Source organism: Peromyscus leucopus, chromosome 20, assembly GCF_004664715.2.
Source record: "Peromyscus leucopus breed LL Stock chromosome 20, UCI_PerLeu_2.1, whole genome shotgun sequence".
Lineage (NCBI taxonomy): Eukaryota > Metazoa > Chordata > Mammalia > Rodentia > Cricetidae > Peromyscus > Peromyscus leucopus.
The window spans coordinates 62,770,013-62,797,957 of NC_051080.1; the positions used below are offsets into that span (position 1 = coordinate 62,770,013).

Consider the following 27,945-nt stretch of genomic DNA (forward strand, 5'->3'; position numbering starts at 1 on the left):
TACTTTTTAAAAAATGATATTTATTATCCTTTTACTTCATGTAAAGACAATACATGTTTACGGTACTAGAAGAATACAAATGTGTATACAGAATATAAATTAACCATATTGCCATAATTAGATATAACCACATTTAAACACTGGTCATTACAAAATTGGGATGCTACTGTACAAAATGGTCATGAATACTTCAAGTGTGACATTCTCCAACATTCTCATATACTCTCTGATAGCCTGTTAAGTGGCTGACGTTCCATTTAACTGTTAAATAATGTTAATATACCATCGAACTGTTGCCCATGTTATTCCATTTTAATTACTTTACGTTTTTGTTATTTTGTGTGAGGAATGCAATGATATACAAATTTGTTTATTGCTTTTCTTCACTTCTGGGATTTGTTTCCAACTATGACAAATTAATATAATAAAAATTCTCTCTAATTTGGATAGCTACAAAGGAAGCATAGAGGAAAAATTTAGAGACAAAGATAATGTTAGTTGATATGGGCTCTTTGGAGATTTCCAACATAAAACTGGAAGATGTCCACTGAGTACATGAATCATTAGCTGACATATTATCTTTGACCAGCCATGATACTTTTTCTACACACCTCAGTTTTAGACCATTACATTCAGGAAAACAAACCCCCCTTCCCTTAGAAAAAAGAGACGGTAATCTTATCAAAAATATTTTATTTACAAAAAAAATCAATTATACTATACATCCTATAATGGAAATACATTGAATAATTGCTAAAATAAATACAAGGCAATTAATTCAACTTTTTATAAGAATGAGAAAATTTGACACTTGAACGTTATCAAAGCTTAACTTAGAACATAAATAGTTAAAAAGGCAAACTCAAGTTTTAGTCTCATTTATTGTCGTGGTGTGTTTGTTTTCTACTCGCTGTGCATGCAGTGAGAGTCTGAGTTTTTCAGAACTTGAACAAACCTCTTCATACTCACAAGGTAGAATGTGCAGCTTCCCTTAGTCAAGATGGACCACGGAAGTCTGCATACTAAGGAAACAGAACACTGACTCGATATCTGCTTCACCACAATGCTTTTATCCAGCTATTCTTGTGTTAGTGCATGTTTGGCACAGGTCTACACAGCACCAGCCACAAGGCACGATATATGGTGTGAAAAGTCAAATTGAATAATTGAGGCCTTGGAATAACTGAATTAGTCAAGTTCGGAAGAACTGGTTCATCCCTTTTTGTATGTACCCGCTCTTAATAATGCTAAATTAAATCTTAACATCATTTCTGCTTGTGGACATTTTTAGGAAGGCCAAGTATGGAAGAGATGAAAAGGTTACCTGTACAATTCAGAAAAATAACCTTCCTGAGAAGTAAAGAGGACACTTGGAACACAAATGTGCCAGTTCTGAATTATGTTTTATATTAGTTTAAATTCACTCAAGTAAACATCACCAACATGCAGTGTGAATTGGCAAACTCAGACACTAAACAGGGGAAACACACCTAATGTATATATGTTAAGGTCTACCACATACAGGCCACAGAATAAAACTTTTGATGAATTGCATTGTATTTGTTCCAATCACACAGATAAATTTTCACCAGCTTTCCATTTTCCTAGGCCTACACAAATACTGCCATCATCTCTAGAGATGACTCATTTTTGATGTTCATATTTATTCAGTACAAGGTGCCCAGTGTTTTCTTTCAAAGACTAGCATTCCCTTTTGAAAAAAAATCACATTCAAAAATTGCACTTTTCTACCCCTTTGGCCTCAACTTTAATGATTTGCTCTTGTACACATGTGAGTAATGTATTTTTACCTAAAAATTGAAATGTATCTTGGCCCTTTCTAGAAGAAATAAAACGTTAGAATATCGAAAGTTTACATATTTTTTTCACAGAAATAAACTATTCAATTATAAAAGGTAGAGAAAGAGAGAATCATTTTATTCTTTCATGAACATCGGTCAACCAAGTTTCACATTTTGGGCAGGTTAATTTTTATAGTATGAATTTTTTAGAACCTATTTTATTATAAAAAAAAGAAAAGAAAAGTGTATTTTGGCAGAAAAGTAAAATATAGACTATGATGTGAAATTTGTTTTTAAAAATTGGCATACAAAATGTAAAAACACAGTACAATTATATCAAAATACAGCATAGCCGGTGGCCTTTAAATTCTCCTTTGGCATTTGATTTGGTAACGTTAAAGACAAACATTTTTCCTTAAAAAAAGAAAGAAAAAAAATCATCTATCAAAAAAGTCCATAAGTTAGGTTGTGTAGGTTGAAAGAATGTTCCCTTGAGTTTACAGAATCCTTTTCTTCCACAATCACCCACATAAAGCATGGCTAGTGAGGTATATAGAACAAACACTGTCAGGCGGATGCACAGTAAGGGGAAAAGTGCATAAACAAAGAAGTCATCCCACGTTCCTCAAAATGTCGGGTTAAATCCGAGTTTCTTCTTACTGATGTGTCAATTCACTTTGGCAGAATCAAAAATCAACCCATCACACGTCTTTGTTCAAGTCCCAGCAGCAGTGATATGTCTCCTGTGGTGGCAGGGTGAGATGCCACAATACTGTACAACCCCTGGAGGAGCTAAGGTATGTGTGTGTGTGTGTTGTCCCCATGTGTGACTGCAAACATCCCAGTGAGATCATACGTCAAGCACCATGTCGTACTGTTGTCCCTTCTTCCGCCTGCCACACTTATTGATGAGAACCACATACAGAGTCAAGAGCATGACCCAGTAGCATGCATAGATCAAGGTTCCCACAATGAGAACAGTCTGTTTGGATTCAGAAAATGGCTTTTTTGATTCCTTGTAAATGGTGAAAATCACACCACCTAGAAGGATTGTAAACCACACGGACACTGGAATAAGTCCTATGAAATTAACAACAATGGTCTTCCTTCCAGATGTGCCCCACCCAGCTTTGTTTATGGTTGCAATCGCAAACATCTTGGCAGGAAGTAGGCTTGACATGTATAACACTGAATAGAGAGACATGAAGACCATGACAATATTTCCTCTAAGGCAGCTGGCAAAAGATGACTTTATGAGACCCACTAGCTGGACAGTTAACAGGAAGAGGAGGATGTTCCAGATTTTACCCCTGTAGAAGAGCTGGATGACTGTGGCAATGAGAAAGAAAGGAAAGAATCCAGTGATAACAGCTTCATAGGTCATCCACAAGTGATGCTTGTGAAACCACATGGCATTGTATAGCCACTCTCGGAAGTAGGACTTGCTCCAACGGGTCTGCTGGTTCAGCCATCTGAGATACTCTATAGGTGTTTCAGTAAGGCACTTGGACCGAGCTGTGTATTTTGTTGCATAGCCCAGACTCAGCACCCGGTTGGTGAGATGCCTATCATCACCAAAACTGCATTGGTTGCCCATGAATTCCTGATTATACCAGTCTTCTACAAACTCATGCAGTAAGGAGTTTCTGTACATTCCCAGAGGACCGCTTATGCACTGAACACATCCAAAATAAGACTGGCAGGCCCTTTCTATATTAAAAGCCATCCAGTATCTCACACTGCTGAGGAAGGAGATCCAGGAGTCATACTTGTTTAAAATCTGCAAGTAGAAAAATAAATAAACAGAAGTTAGCTTTAGCTTAATAATACCAACAAGCCCCAAAGTGTCCTGAGATCACTGCCTGGCGTGAGATATGTTCTTCTGTGACTCCATTTTGGCATCTCTTCTCTTTCTGCCATTCCTTGTCTTCTCAGGCTCTGTATTATGAAATAAGCTTGATTGGTTGGGTGTATGTGTCTGTATATTAATGGATTTTTTTCCTACTTCATTATTCTCATCTTCTTGCTATATTCTTTTGTGCTGTTGGGCACTAATATTGAATTATATTTTTAAGCATCAATCATCAATCCTTAAATTTCCCATATGTGCTTTTGTAAATTACCATCTAAGATTGGAAGATTTTTAAGGTTCTAGGTGTGTTGTGATGGGTGTTCTGTTCACGCTGGTCCCTGAAAGAAACGGGGTCACTCTAGAATTCTTCTGTTCTGGTTAACTTCCCAGTTTCCAATCCTTATCTGTTCATTTTCTTTCTCCATTTAGTAATGAATGCCTGGGATAAAAGACTCCCCCAAATAATTATTTCTATCTGAATTTTGTATACCTATCTCCTTTTTAAAATAAATTTCTTTGTTCTTCCTAATACGATGTCTCATTATTGTCTTTTATAGCATGCATGCATACATGAGTCACAAACCAATCCATGTTTTGACGTTCATTTTCTTTGTACTTCCCCTCTGGTGTTAAAAATTGAATACCGTACTTTCAAGGGATATTCTGATTTAACCTTTTCCATATTTTCATATACTTATATTTCTGTCCAAGATGCATCAGTATTGTATCATTAATAATTGTTTCTCCATTACTAATACATAGTGGGACACTTGTTGATTTTTGTCTTTGTCTGTTCTTACTGGTATAAATTTGAATTGGTATTTCTCTCTTTTGCCTTTGCTTTTCAATTTATATGTTTTAAAATTTTATGCATATGAGTGCTTTTCCTGTCTATATGCATGTCCGTTATATGTATGCAGTGCCCACAGAGACCAGAAAATGGCAACAGAGTTCTTGAGCCTTCATGTGAGTGCTAGACACTGAAGCCAGGTTCTCTGCAAAAGCAGCAAATGCTCTTAACAATTCAATCATTTCTTCGGATCTTTCATTCTGTAATTTTAACCTACCACAGTGGCCAGATTTCTAAATGCAGAGGTATACAATATACCATCCATTTCTAAATACACTTCCATTTCACTGCTTCTATTACTAAATGACTGCATTATCAGATTTTAGTGGGGTTTTGAATATTAAATTGTGACCTAAGGGTGCTTGGTAGAAATCATTATTCATATTTATACATTTGTGTTATATGTAACTTATCAGTCACTACAAATACATGTTATACATCAGGGCTAAGCATAGACATCCCAAATTATTTAAAGTTAGATAAGAAAACCAGGATTGAAGTTTGTCTGATGCATGTTCTCACATATGTCCAGCACAAAGATCATGGAACATTGAACACATAGACATCGAGTGAATCAATACATGAGTGTTATTAAAACTATCTCATACAAAAACAATGAAACCACATGTACCTGGACATCTCCCCCAACACCTCCAACCATAGGGTCTTCTTCTAAAACTTTCACCATCTCCACAGATGAGGCAGGGTCAAGCATGGTGTCTGAGTCACACACCTGCCAAGGAGAAAGCAGGGAATGATTTAAAGATAAACACAACTGGACCTCAATCACAGTGGAGCTTATGGACTGTACAGTTAGCTTTATTGTCCCAAAACGTTTGTCAGAAAGTGTGACAGAGGATTCTGTATATCATGCCCAATATAGACAGGTTTCCATCAAGCACAATACACTGCTAGACAGGCTAACTTAAACAGTAGTTGAGTGTGCATAATCAGCCTGTCCCAGTTTGCTGGTTAATCTCAGTTGTCCTTTCACACAGTCTGTAATTGACTTTCTGCTTCTTCATCATGCTGTACATGTAAGTCTCTATAAGGTGCCTGTGAGCTTTCCAGTCTCTAGAACTGTGAGCCAAATAAAGTTCATTATAAATGATCCAGTCTTAGGTATTTTGTTACAGCAGCAGAAATCATCTCAGATAAGAGTGCCACGACACCCATTAATGGTTCATACTACTCTTTTCTATTAAATGAAGTAAAGCCCTAATTTGACCAGAGTTGCTTTGTGATGAACCATTGGACAGGCTATTGCAGTTTTTATGTGAAATGTCACTTATGATTTTGTCTGTGTGAACTTGGTCTCTAATGAGTGGCCCTGGTTTGGAAGTTTGTTGAACCTTTAGGAGATGGAGCTTTGCTGGAATCCTGGGAGATGGGGTTTGAAAATTTTAGACTGATCTCTGCCCTCTCTGCTTCCTGATCCACAAAGAGATGAGACAGTAGCTGCAGCCAGCTCCCATGATCACAGAGTCACCCACAGCCATGACTTCCCAGCCATGATGGATATGTATTCCTTTGAATCCTGAGGCAAAATAAATCCGTCCTCCCCTAAGATGTTGCCTGCTTCTCCCGGATTCTGTTTTCTGACATCAGTCCTGGCTATCCTCATAGTACAAACTCAAGATTTATCCTATTTACAGTCATATGCAACACAATGATATTTTGGTCAAAGATGGGTGACGTGTTTGCTGGTGGCCTCATCAGATTATACCATTGAGTGGCTTTGTAGCCATTTTAGTGTGTATAAGCATAATCTATGATGTTTGCCCAAGTACAAAAGCCATCTAAAATGCATTTTCAGAGTATGTTACCATTATCAAACAACACATAACCACATTTATAATCAAAATGAGCAATTTTAACCAAGCCTCGAATTTCCTTAAAAATAATTTGAAGAAAATAAATAAATTATCGAAGCATGGAGCCTTAGGAGCTAACTACATTTATTAAATAAGGAATCCCAACATTTTTAAAACCTATCTCTTTCAATTATGTTAGTGGCTATTTTTCTGAAAAGATTCCTTGCTAGTGAAGATTGCTGGAAACAGTTATTTAAAGGCAGCATTGGAATTTATGGATTTAAATAATGTATGCACATGCAATTAGTAGAAGTAATCTTACCACTTCAGATTTTAATTGTCATAGGGAATTTGAGTTTAACTTATGGGTTTAAATTTTTTGTTGTTGTTTTACTAAGTAGAAGCACTCCTTTACAAATAAAAAAAAGTCTGTCCATTGTTCTTGTTGTGGTTGTCTGTTCTGCCTTATTGATTTTTGAAAATTACCTTTAGGATCACTGTAGTCATTTATTTTGAGGAGGACAAAATAGGCAGAGGGAAGTCTTCGGTTTTTCATTCTAGAGCACAAGACTTCACTAACACTGTTTTAAGTCCAAGCGTTCCAAGCCTGAGTAAGCTACACAAAGTCAATCAAAAAGTGACTTTGTCTCTTCCATGACTTGTTTATTACAAGTTTGCATAAGCCTACATGCTGGGCAGGAGGCCTGCGCTAAGGGGAGAGAAAGGTAAAAGCGCAACTCCAGCCCTGCTTGAAACTCCAACATCTAAAGTTAAGGACACATCTACCTCTATTGACTTAAGTCAGGAATGGCAAACCAAAGGCTAAAATAAGCTTAAAACAACAGGAAGGGAGCAATTCAGAAGTAACATTCAAATAACCCCGCCTGCTTCTGAGCATAAGCGAGAAAGAGGAACTGCCACTTTGAATGGACTAAACTTGAACTAAATCTCTGAAGTTCATATTTGAATTGGCCCCTCCCATTTTGCAAAAGAAACTCCAGGCAGTCTCTGAGAGAGGCTGTTAGTATGGTGAGCTTAGCTATATTGGGAGGAAAAGTTCTCAGAAATCTCCTGGGAAGGGGTTTGTTATCATAGGATTTAAGAGCTTTAAAGAATTTCAGTTTCTGGATGCTGTTTAGTGACTGAATGCCAACTAGAAACCCTGTCTTTGCCAGTTAGAAAAAGCATGTGCACTCAGGGGCACAAGAACTTTTACTTAATAAGATGTGAAGAATACAGTTTCGGTCCTTAAAACACTTCTAATAGGACATTGTTCCTAATTTTCTCCTCTCCGGTTAATAACACGTACAAAATAAATGTTGGCTGCTTAGCTCAGGGTTAGAACCTAGGACAGACATACATTAGTTCATGAGTAACTGAAATTCACGTCAAAAAAAGCTATACGGTGTGATTTGCACATAGGAGACTGGGCATAGATCAAAAGTCTTTGTCCATATTAGGGTATGATTGTGAATAGCTGAAGCACATAATAATTAGTTATAAGATTTCTCAGCAGCCAATAACAGAATTGAAGAAAAATAACAACTTTTGAATAAAGTAAGGAAAAAAATAGTCCAATGTCCAGCCCACTGTTGGGAAAAGCACAGAAAGACCAGTCCTCTTCTTTCTGTTTCTCACTCCCACCATTTTAGCCAAGAGTTAGCCACATCTCCTATATCTCTCCTTATAATAAGCAGGGATTGGCAAACAAGAAGCTTTAGGTAAAAACCAGCCTGCCACCTATTTGGAGATTGACTAGGGGTTACAATGATTTCTGTGTTTGAATTTGAAAAGAAACAAAGTGAGGATATTTTGTCACATATGTAGATTATATGAAATTCAAATTTCACTGTCCATGGCATCCAGCCAAGCTTGTTCACGTACCTGTTATCTTCCTCTGTGCTCACACTACAACAAAGTCAAACAGTTGCAAAGCGTAATATTTACTCTCCAGGGTTTTACAAGCAAAGTGTGGCGACCTTGGGTTTAAAGTAATTGGCTGAAGGAAAAGGCTCTGCTTTCAAAAAAGTAGCAGCAACACTGAGATTAAATGCTTTAAATCCCAGTTTTAATTATGCAGGCTTTTCAAAGGTTCCCTTCTTCTCCATATGGTACAGAGTGGTGACTCATAATGCAGAGAATGTTAACTAGTGTATAGATTTTCTATAGTCAAGACTGCCTACCTTAAGAACAAATGTTCACAGAATCAAGAAACCTAAATTCTTGAGTCTTGCTTCTTACCAGTGCGTGGCTTTGAACTTATTACAATCACAGTTCGTTAGTGAGACCCTGAATACGTAAATACTGCATGTGTTACAAAGCACTGTATGTCATTAGTACAAAGTAGTAAGTAATCCTTAAATGATTTGCTTCTCAAGGGAACCCAAACCTCAAAGATCGTTGCCCTACAGAGAGTGCTCAATTGAGATAAGCACTAAAAGAGACACAAGACTTGATTACATGTAGACTACCTCTTATGGAAACAGATTATAGTTTACCTGAAACCATCTACAACAGTTAGGAACCTCACAGCAACCTAATTGGAGCTCCCCTCAAGAGCGCTTCTCCCCCATCGCCTTTCATATCCTAAGACCCAAGTCCAAAAGGCAAAGGCTGAATGTTTCCCTCAAACTTTTGGAAAGTGTCCTTCCTTTCAGTTTCACTAATGGATCACCTCTGTAGTTCATATTTCATCTTAACAAGCAGTGTGAAGCCGGCACAGCAAGAGGAAATCTGAAATTGCTGTGGTTGACTTCTATGAGGAAACAAGTTGAAAAGAAATCAAGACCTCTTCAAGTGTTTCCTTTCCCAGTTCAACTCTTTCTTGATCTTGATCCTTCATCTTAACCTTGACTTTCCATCTTAACCTTGGCCCTTCATTTTAACCTTGAGACAATGTGACTATTTCTAGAGGGTGTGAAATTCGGTTTTGGTTCCTGCTACAACTTAATTATAAAGTAAATGGAAATTCTGGTCCTCTATCCCAAGGAATGTCTCTAAACAAAAGAGGGCAAGAGTGAGGAAAAAAAAAGAAAAAGCAATAACAAATAAATAGAAACAACAACAACACAAAGCCCTCACAAATAGTTACCAATTAGGAAAGAGAAGATGGCCCCACTCTCCCTAAACTCCCCTAAGGATGCACCACTGTAAACACTGAGAACTTCAAGGGAAGACATGGGAGTGGGGAAGGGAGTTGATATCTAATTTAGTGGTAGAACACTCACCTAGAAAGCATTAGGCCCTAGGTTTTGTCTTCAGAAACAAAGCAAAAAGAAAGGAAGAAAGACAGAGAGAGATAGAGAGGGAGCAGGGAATACAACAAAAGCACCATGTGAGATTTTAGAATGAAAATAAAACCATTCCCAATCCACAACCTGCCACTTACATAAACTTGGACCAGGTTCTTAACTTGAACCTCTCAGCCCATTTCTCTAAACCTCTATCCCTCAAGACAAACATAGATTATTATTGTTCTTATCAAACCTTGTCAGAATTGTTTCATGATAAGATAATATATATAAAACATTTACTAATGGATAATACATAGTAAGTAATGAATAGAAATGATATACTCGAAGAAGCATATCAAACAACAAAAAAAAAAAAAAAAAAAAAAAAAGATATAAACTCTTGTTTCTAGTTCCAAGAAAGAGCTCTTGGTGAAGTTATTTTAACTAAACTATGACCCACCCCTGAAGCAGAGGGAACCAGAATTTCACTAATACCTGACAAATTTAGATGACCCAAGTGATCTAAAGCCATTGTTGAAAAAAAAAAAATCTTAGATTGAGTTATAGTTTGGTGGAAAGAAGTATAAACTGTAAAGAGTGGTATGCATTTGACAGTGATTAATTCATGACTTGGTTGGGATACAAACCAAATCACTTTTACTTGTCAATCTGCTCTCTTCTCCAAAGTAGAGTCCTTTAACATAATCCTAAATTAAGGGCCCTGTACTGAGTTTTCCACATTGCCCTCATGTGTTTTTATTTGTTTTAAGACAAGAGCTCACCTGCTACACCCCAGGCTGGCCTCATATTTGTGATCCTCCTTTAGCCTGCCCTGTGCTATTATAGATGTGTGTCACCAGGCCCAGCTCTTATTCCCTTCCTTATGTTTTGATTTGTGTTGGTGTGTTATGTGGTGTGTGTGTGTGTTGTATGTATTTGTTAGTACAGGAGCGTACGTGTGTGCTTGAATATGGAGGCCTGAGGACTATGACTATATCTTTTTTCATAGATGTCCACCTTTATTTTTGGAGATAGGGTCTCTCGCTGATCCTAAAGCTCATGGATTAGGCTAGATTGGCTGTCCAATGAATTTCAGGGATTTACTTCTCTTTACCCCATCTGAACTTACAGGCACTAGCTGTGGTCAAGGTTTTTACTTGGTAGGAGGTAAGGGGCATTAGGGGATGGAGGCCAAAGAATAAATTAAACAATTTTGAAAAACAAAAGTTGCACATCTTTAGGGGGGTACTGTATGATGCTTTAAGAGGTATGTATCTTATAATGCTTAAAACTAATTAATCATATCTTTTGCCTCAAGGAACAAAGTGAAAATGAGAACCAAGATAGTAACAGATACATGGAGAGAACATTATGATACGATTTGTCCTTTGTCTTTTACCTCACACTAGTAGATCTTCAGTATTTTGCTAGAAAGTATCAACAGGTGGGATGAGTAATAATGGTACTAAGTTCAGCCTTGATCTGAAAAGGACTAGTCAATCATGAGTTGTGCCTGCAAACATGGATTCAGCAGAGGTCAAGTTCACAACAAACAACAGAACTGGATCTCACTATTCCTCTTTCAAGGTGCACTCAACCTTATATCTCTAAATATAATATTCTCAACACTGCCCTGGGAATATTTCAGTTTCTTGGGCTTTCTACACAGACTCAAAAATAGACAAATGTCATGCAGCAGTTATTATTTATGATATCTGTGTTCTATAATTTTTCATAAAGACAGGAGCAGTAGTTATTAAAAACATTTCTAGCAGGAATCCAGAGTTATGCTTCTCTGAGGCACTGATTACATTTTCAATCATTATTTTCTTAACATTTTTATTGGTAGTTGTTTGAGAACTGTTTATATGCATATACCTGATCAATACATAACCTTGTTGTGCTTGTGCTTCTGTTCAAACATCTCTTAATAAATGAATATTACTGAGTATTAGCATTGAATTCATGGCCAGTAACACATCCTGGAGAAAACTCCTCTCCATGAGGCATATAATAGCATATATACATATATATGTATGTATATATACATATGTATGTATGTATATATACATATATATGTATGTATATATGTATATATGCATGCCAGGCAGTGTGGCACACACCTTTAATACCAGCACTCCAGAAGCAGTGGCAGGTAGAGCTCTATAAGTTCAAGGCCAACCTCATCTAAAGAGTGAGTTCCAGGGCAGCCAAGGCAACACAGAGAAACCCTGTTTCAAATCAAAACAAACAAAAGAAATCTGTATACCTATGATGCTGTCAGGTTAAATTAATGATAAAATTGCCACTTGTAATTCTCCTGAGCTCAGGGAGTCCAGTTGAAGAGAGGGAAGAAGGATTATATGAGAAGGGAGGTGGGGGGTGGCTTCAAGATCATGGTGGGGAAACCTACAGAGAAAACTGAACCAAGCTCAAAGGAACTCATGAACTTTAGACCAATAGCTGTGGAACTTGCATGGGACTGGACTAGGCCCTCTGCATATGGGAGACAGTTGTGTAGCTTGTTCAGTTTGAGGGACCCCTAGCAGTGGGATCTATCCTTGGTGCATGAACTGGCTTTCTGGAGCCCATCACCTATGGTGGGATTCCTTGCTCAGCCTTGATGCAGAGGGGAGAGGCTTGGTCTTGCCTCAATTGAATGTACCAAGCTTTGCTGACTCCCCATGGGAGGCCTTAACCTTTTGGAGGAGTGGGTGGGGGCTGGACTGGGGAGGGGAGGCTGTGGGAGGAATGGGAGGAGGGAAGAGATAGGGAATCTGTGGTTGTTATATAAAAATGAATTTAAAAAATTTTTAATTAAAAAAAAGGAAATGTTCATATTTATAGAATTCTTTCTGCCTGAGAAATCCTTAATGTACACATCAGGAGATTTTGGCTTTTTCTCTGTCTTATAGCCTGATGGCCACTTTGTTATATAGATTATGCCTGTTCAAAGATAAGAGATTTGAATAAACAATTATATAACGTGGATATCAAAAAATGTTTTAGAGTCTGATAATATTATGTCAAAATTTAATGAAAAATTAAATATAATCTTAAACTTTTGAAAGTTCTGGAAAAACCACCAAGAGTATATATTTAGAAAGCATTGATCCATCACTAGTGACTGATTTCTTGCAGGCCATTTAATTTTGTGCATTGTGATTTTTAAATACATAAAATATACTATTATAAATGTGCACTGCCTTAATAAATGAGATAACCAACATGAGCTTGCTTTTGAGGAGGTAAATAAGACTTTTCCCCTTTGGCGAGGTATAGGCAATTAGGTCAGAGTAGCCCCTTCTTGGAAACTGGTTTCATTACACAATACATCCATTCCAATGTCTAAACTTTCCTCTTCCTCTCTCTTCCTCCCCTACTCATAAGGGTTACCTTCCTTTCGTTGTGTTTCCTTGCTTTCAGTTCTTCTGCTTTTCTACTTGCTCTATCTCTGAGAGCAACCACCACCATCACAGGTAAACTGCTACTACACTACCTTTCCCTGACTAGGACTTCCTCAATATTCTAGCTTGAAAGGCTGCAAGTGAGGACAGTAGTCAGCCCAGAAGACAGATAAAGGGAGAGTCCACAATTTCTGAGGCCTTATTTCTGAGCAGTCCAGAGGAAGTATAGAGTCCCCTGAGAGTATCTAGAAAAGAGGGCACTCATGCAGAAAGACAAGTTGGCTTGGGTGCTATTGAGATAGGAAAAACAGCAGAGGGTACGGATGGCTTTAAGAACATTTCATATTGTTGGGTTTCTCCTTTGTGGGAGGTGAGATCATCTGTTAGTAGTTATGCTGGGAGGAGTTTGGATTGGGAACTGGGAGCATGGTGAAGATATGAAATAATAGGTCATGAGAGCAATAAGCCAGAAAACCAAAAATCAAGTGCACAGAGTACTGAGGAGCACTGAAGACCAGCTGTGATTAGAAACCAAATGTCTTCCCCACACCTCTCCATGGTGGGTCAATATTCTCTAGCAAGTACACAGATGGTCACAGCTTCTTCCTTAGACTTCCATTCCCTGTGTCAGACCCAGGGAGCATTGCATCCTACTCTCCTTAAGGCACTTACCCATCAGGTTCAATCCCCAGCCAGGCTTTGTCACCACTGCCTTCACACTTCTCTCCCTTTTTTCTTAATGTGGCCTCTACTTCACAATTTCCACACTTTCCATCAGTCACAAGGGGAAATTAGAGCATTCAGGGTTCAGTTTGAACCTTAAGTGGCTGCCATTTTGTAATCAAGCAAGGTTGTCTTTCAGGAGGTTTGTTGGAGGATGGCATGGAAAGGAAGAGCCAGCTTTGGGATATTAAATGATTTTTACTCCTATTTGTGTGCTTGCAACTGCAAGAGAGTCTCAGAAGGCATCAGAGCCTAGATGCCAGGAGTTGCTGGGGTCAGTCTTTTAGAAAGTTTAGTCTGGAGGAAGACTCCAACAGAAAGCCTACTCTAGCCTTTCATATTCCTTATTACTTTTTCCTGGACAAGCACAGTGCACAGTTGTCAAGGAAACAAACAAAGCTCAAAACAAGAATGATGGGAGAAGGGGGTTTGGGAGGAGTAGGTTAAGGAAAAGGAAGAATTAACACAGTGATGTCTTCTTTGGAACTGACGAGTGTAACTAGAATTAAAAGCAAAATATCAAAACAGATGTTTTCTTATTTAAGGCAAAAAAAGCTTTGTTTTTTGTGTTCTAAGTTATTCGTTTCTTTAGGAAACATCCTATCATCTTCCTATCTAGATCCAAAGGTAAAGCATGTAAACATCAAATGTCCAGAAATAACTGAATCTGCCTTAATAGCAAAAGTTGCACCACTGAGAAATTAGGAGACAAACAAAAGACCTATGCTGACTTCACAGAAATTATATTAATGCGCAAATGGAAACCAGTGAAATACCTCCTAATCTTCCCACACTGTCTGAAGTTAACCCCACGACAACAGATCGTGCATACTATATATTTTAGTAAAAATTGGAGGGATAATAAACAACCTATTTACAGTAAGATCTCTAGTTATATGGGCAATAACCATGTAACTTTTGCTAAGCCCTAGAGATGTGTTGATTGATCTAATTATTTTAAAGTGCTTTTAAGATGGGTTTATTCGATCTGGTAAACTGAGGCTCAAGGAGGTGAAATTTCTCAGTCAACAGCTAACAATCATTGTGATTAGATACTCAAGCAATGACTGTGAGATCATTACTCAATCTCATCTCATTATTGGACTTGGGAGTATGATATGTGTCAATGAAGACCCCTAAGAAATGGATCCCACTTCTAAAAACAGAGTTCCCCTTCTGTAAGGATGGACAAAGGGTTACAATGGCTTTCTTACACCAGACTTACTCCTCTTTGCTTGGTCTCATCACGTTCAAAATCTAAGTAAAGAAGCTGAAAGCAAATGAAAACGAGAAAAATGCTGCATATCCAGTGTGAACCGAGGGAGGAGTAGCCTTGCAGGGAGCTAGAAGGGAATTAAGGAGACACAGCCTGCCTCATTTTCCAGCAAGTACACATCATCCCCAACTCTCTCAAAGGTCAAGTTGCAGTGAGGTAATGCTGCTTGAGGAGTGAAATAAACAGCACATTGGTTTTGCTCCCTCTCCAATGATTTGCCCCTCCTTTCCCCTTTTCTTTCTCCCTCTCAATTTTACAATCTTTGCTCTTTTGAAAGTCAAGGCCATTTTCACCGCTCCCCATTCCCCTGAGTCTGCACACCAATCATTTTCTAGTCTTCCCTTCAGCCCTGCAGCTTTTCTCAAGAAAAGCTTTCCACTCAGGCAGAGGTTATTTTCTTACAGAGCTGCTGCTGCTGCTGCTGCTGCTGCTGCTGCTGCTGCTGGTGGTGGTGTGTGTGTGTGTGTGTGTGTGTGTGTGTGTGTGTGTGTGTGTGTGTGTGTGTGTTTAAACAGTGAGGACAAGGATGTTGGGTTTGACTTGGCAGAATCCAGAGGGACAGAGAAAAATGAAGGAAAAGAGAGAGAACGAAAGGAGAGGTCTCCTGTCCAAATAATCCCAATTTCTAACCAATGGCACAGACAAGGAAGCACTTTCATAGATGCTTTTAACAGTTTTACAAGAATTTTTTTTTTTCTGTCTTTCAAAATGTGCTTTCAACAGTCATGCTGTTTTCCAATGGACTGAAAGGAGCCCTGTGTTCAGAAGGGACGAGGATGGGCTATAGCATAGGGCTGGGGAGATACAAAAGCTGCTTTATTTCAACGTATGTTTGCCCTGGCAGGCATTTTCGGACCTACCTGTACATAATCCACACTTCGTCCTAGTGCTCTGAAGGCTGTGTACATGACTTCTCGCTTCCCGCCCCATTTTTGCATGATGCAAATGCTTTTGTTAGACAAGACCAATTGTGTTACATGTTGTGAACTTTCTTTATGGGACTCTTCTGTCTCACCAGGTCCCTTTTCATGGAAGTTGTTCTTCCAGATGTAGGTGGCTGATTTGTCCCTGCCCATGACTTCACTGAAGATGTCCATCATGTAAAGGTCATCATCTGAGTTCCCATCTATGACCATTACGACTTTAATCCCAGGGTAGGTCAGCCTTTTCACAGATTGCAAACATTTCCGTAAGTAGTCAGGATCTTCTTGATACGCAGCAATGCAAAGAGCTACAGTTTTGTTCAATTTAATGGGGGTTTCAAGGGACTTTTTCATTTTCCGGTGTTCCAAAAAGGCAAAGAGGCTTTGGATGATGAGGTGTGATGCTAAAAATGCACCATAGAGTCCAAAGGAAAAATAGTAATTATCCGTTTGGATAAACTGGTAGCCAACAATATAAGCAGCTGTGATTCCAAGGAGGAGAGAGACTCCAAAAAGTGTAGTTCCAATTATTCGCAGGACACATAGAAACCTCTCACAATGCATCTGTAATGTAATCAGAGACACTTGTTGTTAACTAATCTTGTCCCATACTTATCATATACAGGTATTATGGGCATCAGTGAGCACTGTATGAGGAGCATTCAGGGATTTCCCCCCACACCTTTTATTTTTATTCATTTTATATTTATTGTTTGATAATTTGAAACTTGTATTCAATAGATTTGATCAATACTATTGTCTACTCCATCCTTTCCAACTCTTCTCATACTGCCACCACGCTCCCACTCTCCCAAATTCATGCACTCTTTTTTTTTTTAAATCTGCTTAGTCTACTTAGTGCTGCCAACCTGTGCATAGACATAGAGCCATTAGAGCCATATCCTGAGCTTGACAACCTATCAGAATCTGCATTACTGATGAAAATTGAGTCTTCATTCTCCAGCAGCTATCAATGGTCAATGGCTCCTTAGCTAGGAATGGGATTTGGTGTGCCCCTCCCCCACACAACATTCAGAAATTATAATACCAAGTTTCTCACTTAACTTGTTATGTTGACATCAGAGCTCACCTTCATGTCAGGATGCCCAGATAGCATAACTCACAGGACTGTTTCAAGAATCAAGTGAGTGGGTAGTGCTAGAATATGTCACATTGCATTGAATACAAACCTGGATGCATTGTTCTCAGTGTCTTAGGTCCAATGCCTAAGGCAGCTAGCTCCCTTTGAATGTAGCCACAGCTAGGCATCAAAATAAATTTCCTAAGGCAATATTTTTGCCTGCTCAATACTTTCTTCAGTCCATAATTACTGATGAGTAAGAAATCCACAGAAGATTCTGCTGACCTTCCCATGAAAGTATGACTTCATCTCATCTCTAACACACATCCCTAGGCTTACATCTCCATGAAGCTGGATGAGGTTGGAGATTAGGAAGACTGGGTTCTGGGAGTAGCTTATCAGTTAGTGCTGTGATCTGGCAAGCATCATCTCACTTCCCTGGATCTCAGTGTATTTGTTCGTGCATATGTTTGTTGTTTAAGACCTGTTCAAATGCTCACATTTTACAAATCCCCCTTTGATGTTAAAGTCTGTTGCCCCTAGATGTCCTGTATAAAGATCTTTCCAAGCTCCTGTATTGGAAAGACACTCCATCCACCAATGTCAGGTGGTATAGACCTGAAGGTCAGGAAAACAACAGCATCATTATAGAACAAAATACATATTATTAGAATAATGGCTACATTGAGTAAGGAAAAACATCCTGCTGGATTCCAGCAACTGAAAGTCTATCCTATCAAAAGATCCAGCAGATCTGACCTTAAGCCTATCTCAGCTCTCAGTTCACCCCTCAATTCTGCGTGTATCCTAAATAAGGTTATGTGGTGGGGGATATGTGTGTGTGCATATTTCTGTATGTACAAGTACATATGCACCTGTGTGTGCATGCATGTGGAAACCAGATGACAACCTCCAGGGTTATGCCTCCAATGCGGTCCACTTTCCATCACACTTTTTTTCTTTTTGAGACAAGGTATATCATTGGCCTGGAATTTTTCAAGTCACCTGGACAATGAACCTTAAGAATCTGCGCACCTCTGTCTAAACAAGGTTTTAAATAATTTAGGGAGTGGAGAGTCATTTTTTTTTTCTGTTTCCTAAACCATTTCTGATATTAAGCATTGGAATTTTGCTCCATAAACCCTTTTTATTTTACTTTAAGCTTCCCCTTCTAGGAATGAACTGCCATAAGATGAATAATTGTTACAAATGCAGTGTTCCTTTGTTCACATTTCTACACCCACTTTGGGAATGAGTTATATTTGCATATCATTAATATATAATAATGTTGTAGTCCAACTAATGTTTGAAATGGAATGAATTATTTTAAATGAAAAATTTGAGAGTCCAATTATCTCCACAAAACTTTTTCCTTTGTATGTTATTTATAGTCTCCTAATCCTTATCAAACTGTAAAGATGAATATCCCTTAGGAAGTAGTAACATCTTGGTTATTAACAACTGTGCAGCTATCTTCACATTTTATTGCATCTAATCACACTTGACTTGGTATGCACTGGACTTCTCAGAAATTTTGATGAGTCTGTCTACCAAAAACATTGCCTTTCCTTGTCCACAGACAGTATGATGGAGCTACAATATTGTGGCCTGTGGAAATTTAAGATAACGCTTCTTCTAGTAGAAGAGAGAAAGATTTTTAAAAAGAACATCATCTCCCTCCAATCTTTTTTTTTTTGTTGTTTGTTTAATCTTCCTCTGACCTGAATATATACCAGCAAAGTTCTGGGGGTATATATCACCCCAAGATAAAAATAGAGGTTGGTCATTCATTGTATTAAATGTAGAATGCAGTCATTCATCTATCGAGGCAGCTGCATGGACTCATGTCAGCAGTAACTAACTTACAAGATTTTGTTCTGTTTAAATTGGCCATTATACATTTTTGGATCTCATTAACCCTAATTAATATAACCAAGATAATGCAATGTAGGCCACAGACCAAGATGCTGGCTATCTTTCTACCTTGTGGACACCATTTTCTTCTGTTAAATGGAAATGATCAGGTTCATCAGACTCTCCAAAACACTGTGCTGAGGAGCAAAGCAAAACAGTAGAAAGTGTGTCTAAAAGCCATAGTCACTGCCTCCTTTGAAGGGTCAGTTGGCTAGGAAGCCGAAAAACTTTCAAAACAAAATAGAGATGTGAGTTACACATTTAGCAGATATACTGGACCCCCTGGTGTGTGGCATCGGAGTCTAACGACAGCAACTTCCACACAAATGGCAAGTTGAGTCTGCTGGAGAAAGAGTGAGCTGCAGAGTCTTCAGTGAGTAGTGAGGAAGGACCGCATCCCTTGTTAATTAACAGAGCTGACAGGATGCTGAGCACTCCCAGAGCCCACGTTAACCGATGCCTAAAGGTGCTGCAAGCACCAGACTTGGAACTTGTCATTTCCAAGACATGAGTCATTCTCACAAGAGTGAAAAATTTCAAAGGGACCAAAGCATTTGCCAGGGAGAAGCTTACGTGTGTGTTCAGCTTGCGTTTAAAAATCGCCATCACTAGCAAAAGAACAGCCTGCTGTTCTTCCCTTATTCACATTTTCCTTGCTTTTATCAGCACACATGGATGTGGAGAGCAGTCACAGAGCATCTGCTGGCCACAGCTGAGGTGGGAACACCCTCTGACATCATAGGCGTCTACAGAATGTCCTTTTGAAGCCTGGGAAAGTTGCTAACAAACTGCAATAATGTGGTTAGAATTGAACCTTTGTATTCCTGCTGCAGCTCAGTACTGTCGGGTGAGACACATAGAGCATCTCAAAGTGGGCCAAAGGGCAAAAGGCACATTGTAAAGCCTGCTGCTTTGCCGAGTGGATGCATGGATTTCAGAGAGTGACAAACAGGGATGTGAGTGTGTGTGTGTGTGTGTGTGTGTGTGTGTGTGTGTGTGTGGTTTGTTTAATTGCTCTGAGCAATTTCATAGATGTGGGTACCATATGTGTAAAATTTCTCAGACAATCCTTAATTCAAACACTCTGTTACACAAACCTACTTTTCAACTAAAAGAAGAATATGTCTATGAGGCTTTTCTCTTGAGTTAGAGAAATTGGGTTATTTTAGTCCTAGATCCTAAGAAAGATGATTTAGAAATTTACAAATATTTCAAATGTAGAACTTGAATTTGGGGAGTGGCTAGATCAGATTTTAGCCCATTGGCTTTTGGATTGCTACTGTACTTGGACTTGATAGCAACTATTTAATAACTTGTTTTCTCCCCCTCCCCAAATTTAGGTCAAAACAAAATGTAAGAGAATGGATTACTCTAATACAGTATAAGCTCATATCTCCATCCATGCATTCATGCATCTGTACCCCCTCTCTCTTATCTATCTATCTATCTATCTATCTATCTATCTATCTATCTATCATCTATCTATCTATCTATCATCTATCTGTCTGTCTGTCTTTCTGTCTCCATCTATCTATTCATCCATATAGTTATCTATCTGTTGTTTTCACTAATGTATGCATGACATAAAACACTGCCTAATTTACAGTTAATATTCACTCAGCTAAGTGAATGCATTCATCAAAATTGTCATCATCATTATCCCCTATACAGTGGCAGCTAATAGTTATTTGTCATTTATTTGGCTTTAAGCAGAAAAGGAAGGCTTTTGTTTTATTTTTAAGTCATATGATCTTATTTCATCTTAATGTCTTGAGGTGGCAAACATATTATTAATCACACATCATAATGCATGTATATGACAAAGAAACCAAGATACTGAGTATTGAAATTACCCACCCAAAGTTACAAATCAGGAGTGGGACCGACACAGTGCCTTAAATCCAGATAGCATTTGCTGAGAAAATGCTGAATCCTTAAGAGAAATTACACAGAAGTCTTTTGTTTCTAGCTAAAAACTGCATGGCACAGGGAAGATTGGGGGAGAACTTTAAGATGCATCCCTGTCATTGTGCTGTGTAGACAATGAACAGTCACGTTGGTTCGGATATATAGCCAGGCAATATTCAAAAACTCCTGGGCTTGTGTACTTTTCCATATGCATGCAGCTTAAAGAGATAAAGAATAGTGTTGCTTCCAAATAAGCTAGTGGCTCATCTAAGCAAGTGTGATTTTAATGCCAGCAGCAGAAATCCTGTCTTACCATAAGAAAGGGACTACAGTTTTCAGTACTGCCACCTGGGAGGAGACATACAGCCTTACTGGTAGTTCATCTCCCCCACATGGGACCCTGGGTCAGTAAGCATCAGGGCCTTTTCCTCACCCTTGACCATGAGGAAAAGTCTTAGTGCCATGTTGAGAACTGAGTTCCCATAGATTTCATACAGCATCCTTCTATATTTGATCTGGGGAACTGAAGCTCACTCAGATTTGTTGCATGAGCATCTGGGGAAAGCAGCAGATAGTAGTAGGTCAGATGGTCCCTCCTAGTGTATACAGTTTAATGATTGTGAGGAGTCCCAGACCAGCTCTAGAAGACTCTGGGGCAATAAAGATAATAAAGGCAGAAGATATGCATGGTCCCTGAGAGCATCCAGAGCAATTATGACTTGCAATCTGAGCAACTTTACGAGTAAGGGAGTCACATTTGGGCTATGAGGGATAAGAAGACTATCTTTCATGCACCAAAAGGCTATTCCCCATAGTCCTAGTCTGTTCATTAATCCTCACACAGCTTTACATTTTGTCTCTAATGACTTGCAATTGTGATTATGACTGTGAGTTTCTGTGTGTGTGTGTGTGTATGTGTGTGTGTGTGTGTGTGTGTGTGTGTCCGTGCATGCATCTGTGTTGTCTCTTCAACTGAAGAGATTATGAGGCATTGACTAGATTAGCAAAAGTTTTGAAATCAGATATACTTATGTTCAAATCTCAGTTTGTCATTCACCCCATAGAATTTGGCCTAAAGAAACAGACTGAGCTGAGATATAATCACAGCTCCTCCCTTTAATCATTGAGCAACCTTGAACATGGTACGTAAGATAATCTGACTTCAGTTTCTTAAGCTTTGCAGTGGAGCTGTCATGTAGAGCTGCAAAGGAGCTAATGAGGTGGAAAGAGAGGAGAAGCTTTTAAAAAGAAATAGCTATCAATTAAGTCTTTGTAATGCTCTTTTCCTACCCATAATGGCCTAATTATCTTCATTTGCCTTCCTTGTAGCCACTGCTACTTGTTAGTTAATAATTAATAAATTATGGCATGATGAACAGTACAGAAGAATTAGGGGTTAGAACAATTTGATTCAATCCAAGCTTGGCCCTATACCAGCTATCTGACTTACACAAACTTTCGAAGGTTCTGTGAAGAAGCTATGTGACAAATCAATTGATATAATGGAACTTCAAGTTTTGAGAGTGAGCATTAAGACACGTGAATTTTAGTATTGCTGCCATTAGTATCACGGATAAACTTGGGTTACACTAAGCCTCCCATTTCCATGGTCTTCACCATATTTACCTGATGAGAATAGACAGAAAATTCTTCTTGGTATCCACTCCTTGCACTTCATTTCCTGGTCTCTGAAGGACTTGTGAATAACACCATTTTGAGGAACAAAACATATATGAAATGCTTTGCTTGAAATATGGTATGTATTTAAAAATGGTTCTTTTAACCATCATTGGTGATACAAGCAAATATTTTAATGCAAACAGAGAATAATAATTTATAAAGTCCACACCTGCTTCCTCTGCTTCCTCTCCTAATTATATTTTCAAAACCATTGAAGACTGTAACTTGCAATCAACATGTCATCACATTAAGAACATAGAGATGACAGGAGACATGTAAAGGATGTTTCTTTACTGAAAGCACTGCTCCAGACTCTACCAATATATAGACCAGTACTGGAACATAAACTTTCTTTACCATTAATTCATTAAATATTTTGTAAGTGCTTCATTTTTTCCCCTATAGGTCTCATATGCTGTGTACAGTCTTTAGAACTGAGAGTATTGGTGCAGAGAGGTGACATTAGCAAGGATAATGGAAACTTGCTTCTCCATAATAAAAGATATTTACATGATAGTTCTGCCAGCTGGCCATGGACAAAAAAAATTGATAGTGAATGAAAGATTAAAATTCAGTGATTCCCAAATGTTGATATATATCCGATTGACCTAAAGACATATAAAATCAACTGGTGTGTTGTTGGGACAGTATTCAGAGTTCCTTGATATAAGTTACAACTACAGTATCACAAGATTCTAAAGTGCAACAAAGTCTAGGCCAGCAGACTCTGAGTTACAGAGTTCAATCCTCCTTCACCTTGATGTTTATTGTGTGATTTCCTTCTCTTATCTGTTAGAAACCAGAGCTAGAAATACCCAACTGAAGTTCTCCCGAGTCTTCAAAGTGGAGCACATCAATGTCTTTCTCTTACCCCTCTGACCCCCTTTTTCTTTGAAGTTATCTTTCTATCTCTAGAGCCAACTAGCAGAATCAGAATACAAAGCCTTTCAACTGTCTTGTCACTCAAACAGAACTTCAGGCTTCAAATTGCTCCTCACTGCACCATCAATTTTAATCATGTACTTCTAGGATATCCTTCTTCCCAAACTGCAAGTGTCACCATCCTGCACTGTGTTCATAGTGGAGGGGGAAATTACAAAGAGTTGACATGCAGCCTTCCTGACTACCAATACTTGGGCTTAGAAGCTTACTCTTTAGGTCATATTATGCAGTAAAGTACAGCACAAATATCTGGTCCCTGTGAAATACTGTAAAGCCTTATGTAGCAAGTTGATACTCATTCTATGGATGTTTCTGTGACAGGGAAAGTGATGAAACTCAAGCTATGGTAACTTATGGCCATGAATTTTCTGTACAAGGAGCTAACCCTTTTTCAGTCAACACAACAGTTTCTAAGAGCTCTGTCCCTATCCTTACAGCTTCTAGAAGAACACAGCCTGGGTATTCATGGATGAAAGAACTCAGAAAGACACAGAGTTTATGGGTTAGTCTTTCATTACATAAATCTGTGGGCTGCACATCATGCATGATGCAGGTAGTAAATAACACACAACTCCTTGTTATTTGTCCTCAGATTTCAAATGATATTGTGCAATGAAAATTCCCCAAAGGGGATCTCCACTTGGATCCCAAGACAAAGGCTTTCCCCACAGTGCCAAAATTAGGAAATATCTAGAAAAAAATATTATTTTTAATGTGTTTTTCAAAAATCAAAGAGGAAAATGCTTTGTAAAGTCTTGCAGCAAGGTGTGGTGATACTGAGAATTTTTGATTTGGAGATGAATCTGGGTTCCATAGTGAGACCATGTCAAAAAAATAAAGGAAGGGGGGAGGGAAGAAGGAAGGAAAAAGGAAGAAAGGAAGGAAGGGAGGGAGGGAGGGAAAGAAGGAGGGCGAGAGAGAAATCAGAACATCAAGAAATCTTAGTTGGTAAAGATAGCCCAAATGGAGAAGTATTTATGAAATGCAATACTGTGAACTTACATCCTATAGAGCTAATAAAAAGGAACAGTTCGGGCTACCTTACTTTCTAGTAACTATCGCTTAGTCACCCATTGCACAAGTCCTGTTTTCCTGGACAACAGCTGACTGTATATAGTATTTACTTTCCTCAGAGTGATATTCAAATTTGATGCTAATCACTAACGTGTTGTATATTTGGATTTGTATATGCTGATGATTGTCTGGTTTTAGATATAATAGAACCAACCAAGGTAAAATGCATCTAATCAACACATTTACAATGCAGATGTCTAGTCATCTAACTAAGATAAGGGTTAAGGGAAGGAGAATAGGAAAGATGATATTCCAGGTACAAGGCGTTAATCTAGAACCTCCACATAGGATCTGGGTTTGTCGAGAATTGTGAACACGCAAAGCATAACATATGTGCCACATCTGTGCTTTATGTCTCTAAATTTTCACTGAAAATGTAAAAGAACCACTACTCTACTAGGAAAACCTTTGAGAGATTATTATTATTCAGAAACATGATCTCATTTGAGTAGCTAATCTTATCTAGGAAACTGTAAACATTAAACTTATGAATGACTCATTTTGCATAGGCTGGAAGGCAAAGAGAAAGGTTTAAAATTTGAGTTATTTTCAATCTAATAGTTTTTGCAAAATGTAAACGTTATCTGTAAGTAAATAGGTTGATGGGCATGGATATTTGTTCCACACAAATGCATCTTTCAATTTAAAAGCCTCATATTCTAAGATCAAATATGGGCCGACTATTCAAATATTTATTTTTAAAATAACTTATTAAAAACAAATCACAACCAGATTTAACACCCCCAAAGGTACACTGCTATATGCCTCTCTTTAAAGGGAAATCCCAGGCTAAGCCTTGACATCTACAATGGGCAGGGAGGCTGCTCTACCAAGTATGTGCCACACCACTTCAAGGAAGCCAATCTGCTTTCTTTCGCTTTACACTAAGCAGACCTGGAGTGTCTATATATACTCTGGCCTCTAGCGCGGGGTGGGGGTGGGGGTTTAGGGTGGGGTGCGGGAGGCGGGAGGCGGGAGGCGGGGGAACCTTTCCTGGCCAATCAGAGCCTCCAAACCTATTGCATCACATACACCCCTCCCAGGGTGTGACATCAAATGCAATCCCAGCCCAGCCACGTGGGTTGAAGTAGTGTAACGTTTCTGTGCAGCTGCCGCAGAGACTCATTTGGCAGCAAAGGGTCCCAGGAGGTAGCGAAGTGAAGGGCGGGGCGGGGCCGGCTGGGCTTCTACATGTTCCAAGCCGGGACGGGGTTTCTGCAGCTGGTTTCCCTAGTGGCTCGGGGTACCTGAGTCAGGATAGTGTGCCCTGGCGTTTGGGGGATGTCCAGAGCAGTGCTGGTAGAAACTGGAACCAAAGACGGTGTAATAAGACCTGGGTCTTGTAAGCCCTGGTCCTCAGACACCACCCTGCCTCCCAGCCCTTCTTCCCAGCCTTAATGGTCCTTTTCAGAGCTGTTTCCCCTGGGCTGTCTTTCTTGGGCCAGAGGAAGCTGCCTCTGTCGCCGCGAAGTTCTCACCCTCACACAGAACCTCCTTTCAGACCCGCCCTCTGGTTCACCGGGACCGATTTCTAAGCCCTGGCTCACTCTGGGCGGGAACCACCGTGACGAATTCCGCCCAAGGTGTTGATTATCCCGTCTCAACCCAGCCTCTGGCTCCCCTCCCACCTCCACTCCGGCTCCCAGGGCCCCTCAACCCCACCCTGGGCAAGGGTCTAGGGAAAGAGCCCCTAAGTCCCCCCACACAGCGGTGTCTTCAGCTGCAGCAGAGGAAAGAAGCGCCAGCATGCTCCGTGCCACGTCGTATTTGGCTCAGGAAAGGGTGCAGCTGCGGGAGCGCAGTGCTGCCCGGGCGCACGCCCTGCCTCCGGGCTTCAGGCGACAGCCTGGAGCAAGGAGGGATGCGCGCCTTCCTCTCGCCCCCAGTGGCGAATGCCACCGCCTGCGTTAGGGACCCCTCGCCCCAGAAAGGCTTCCGCAGGGTGGCTGTGCCCGGATGCACCCCGCCTGACACTTTAATGGAGTTTGGAAACTGCAAAAGAGTGGAGGCCCTGGAAAAGGGGGGAGTGGCTGAACCAGGATGGTAGCGAGGTGGTGGCGCAGGACTTTCCTTCCTTGGGGTCTCAGCCCAACAGAGCTAGAAGCCTGGATCGCTTAACCCTTTCAATGCAAGCCAAAATTCAGCTCCCCACCACCACCCCCCTTAAAGCACACAGAACTGTGTCAGGGTGTTCCTGCCCACATAGTAACAGGGGTGGGTGGGTAGGAAGAAGGGAAGGGTGGGAAGGTAAGGTCATTTATGGAATGCATTTTTCCTTACACAGTGGAAATCCTTGTTTTCTAGCCCCGGAGCCCGTTTGACGCTCCGGAAGATGCCTAGTGGAAAAGTACATCTCCGGACAATCAGCTTCCCTAGGCTACACAGTTACCTGTGCGCCCTCAGAGGGAGAGGATTTCTGGCTAAAGCACAGGGATGATAAAAGCTGCTGCCAGATCTGATAGTGATTGGCAATATTCCCTAATATGCAGTCTGCTGGAAAAAGAAAACTTTAGACCTCACATGTTTCTATAGAAACTGGGTCTTCCCCCCCCCCCACCCCAAGGTCTGTGGATAATTTCTTCCCTGCCCGGGGTCTATCTAGGGCATTCACAGTTCACCCAAACGCGCCTGTGTAACGTACCTTGTTCAGCTCCTGCTCATAAACTCGTCCTCAGCCTGTCTGTGTGGTCCCGGAGGGTCGTGGAAGGCAGTTTCCAAAATTGAGGTAATAAGAAATCAGATGAATTTGAGACGACCGGCCAAAAAAAATAAGAAATTTAAAAACAACATTTAAAAAAAAAAAGATGGGGGAGCCTTCAATGCTTGGTTCTCCCCTCTTTGAGAAGAAATTGTACTAATATTCTCTTTTATTATTTCCGTTGTACTTAAATCTTCTAATTCTTTTTGTTAAACGTGCTTTAAAAATAAATTAACTTTTTTCCTCCCTATTTTGCTATTTGCTCCGATCCCCCTCCCTCCGATAAGGCAAAGTCTCTTTTTCACATCAACCTAAAAGCCCGGTGAAGACTCAGCAGAGCATAGGAAGCGCAGAATGGAGAGAGAAGTCTTTGGCTGGTTCAAGTCCCCCGTTCAATGGGCTGCTCGAAGCCAGGACTGGGTAATTCTTTCCAGACGCCTTGACTTCTCCTGCCTTGCTGTCGCTGCCTTTCTGCCTCCTCCAACTTAAGGGGGTCCTAACAAGTGAGCCGGTGGGTGTTTTAATAGGACGGAGAGAGTGGGGGAGAGGGGAGTGGAGGAGGGAGGTGTGGACTGGGGAACCCGGAGGGGAGGGACTAGGCGGGATGGGAGGCGGGGAGGAGTGAGGGGGGAAGAGAGAGAAATTGGCCATTCAAAGCCCTCTTAGAGCTAGAGGCCGCTTCTAAAGTCCAATGAATTCAATTAACTTGATTGTTAACGTGTGCAGAGAAACGCAGCGCACAGATGCTGCCCACCTCCTGACTCCCTT

At 39.9% G+C, this 27,945-nt stretch overlaps 1 protein-coding gene across 1 annotated transcript; it reads right to left on the reverse strand.

Annotated features, from left to right (window-relative positions):
- Nucleotides 1-27,730, reverse strand: Has2 (hyaluronan synthase 2). Its single transcript, XM_028871903.2, has 4 exons — nucleotides 27,121-27,730; nucleotides 15,818-16,444; nucleotides 5,136-5,237; nucleotides 1-3,582 (listed from the first exon to the last, which is right to left on the reverse strand). The coding sequence occupies exons 2-4, from the start codon at nucleotides 16,442-16,444 to the stop codon at nucleotides 2,653-2,655; spliced, it is 1,659 nt and encodes a 552-aa protein (XP_028727736.1). The 5' UTR covers nucleotides 27,121-27,730; the 3' UTR covers nucleotides 1-2,652.
- Between the last annotated feature and the right edge of the window lie 215 nt (nucleotides 27,731-27,945).

Coding starts and splice junctions, on each gene's coding strand:
- Has2 (XM_028871903.2), bottom strand. CDS start 16,444: ATGCATTGTGAGAGGTTTCTATGTGTCCTGCGAATAATTGGAACTACA. Junction 5,238..15,817: donor GAAGTGTGGATTATGTACAG/GTAGGTCCGAAA, acceptor TCTCCTTGGCAG/GTGTGTGACTCAGACACCAT. Junction 3,583..5,135: donor GTGTTGGGGGAGATGTCCAG/GTACATGTGGTT, acceptor TTCTACTTGCAG/ATTTTAAACAAGTATGACTC.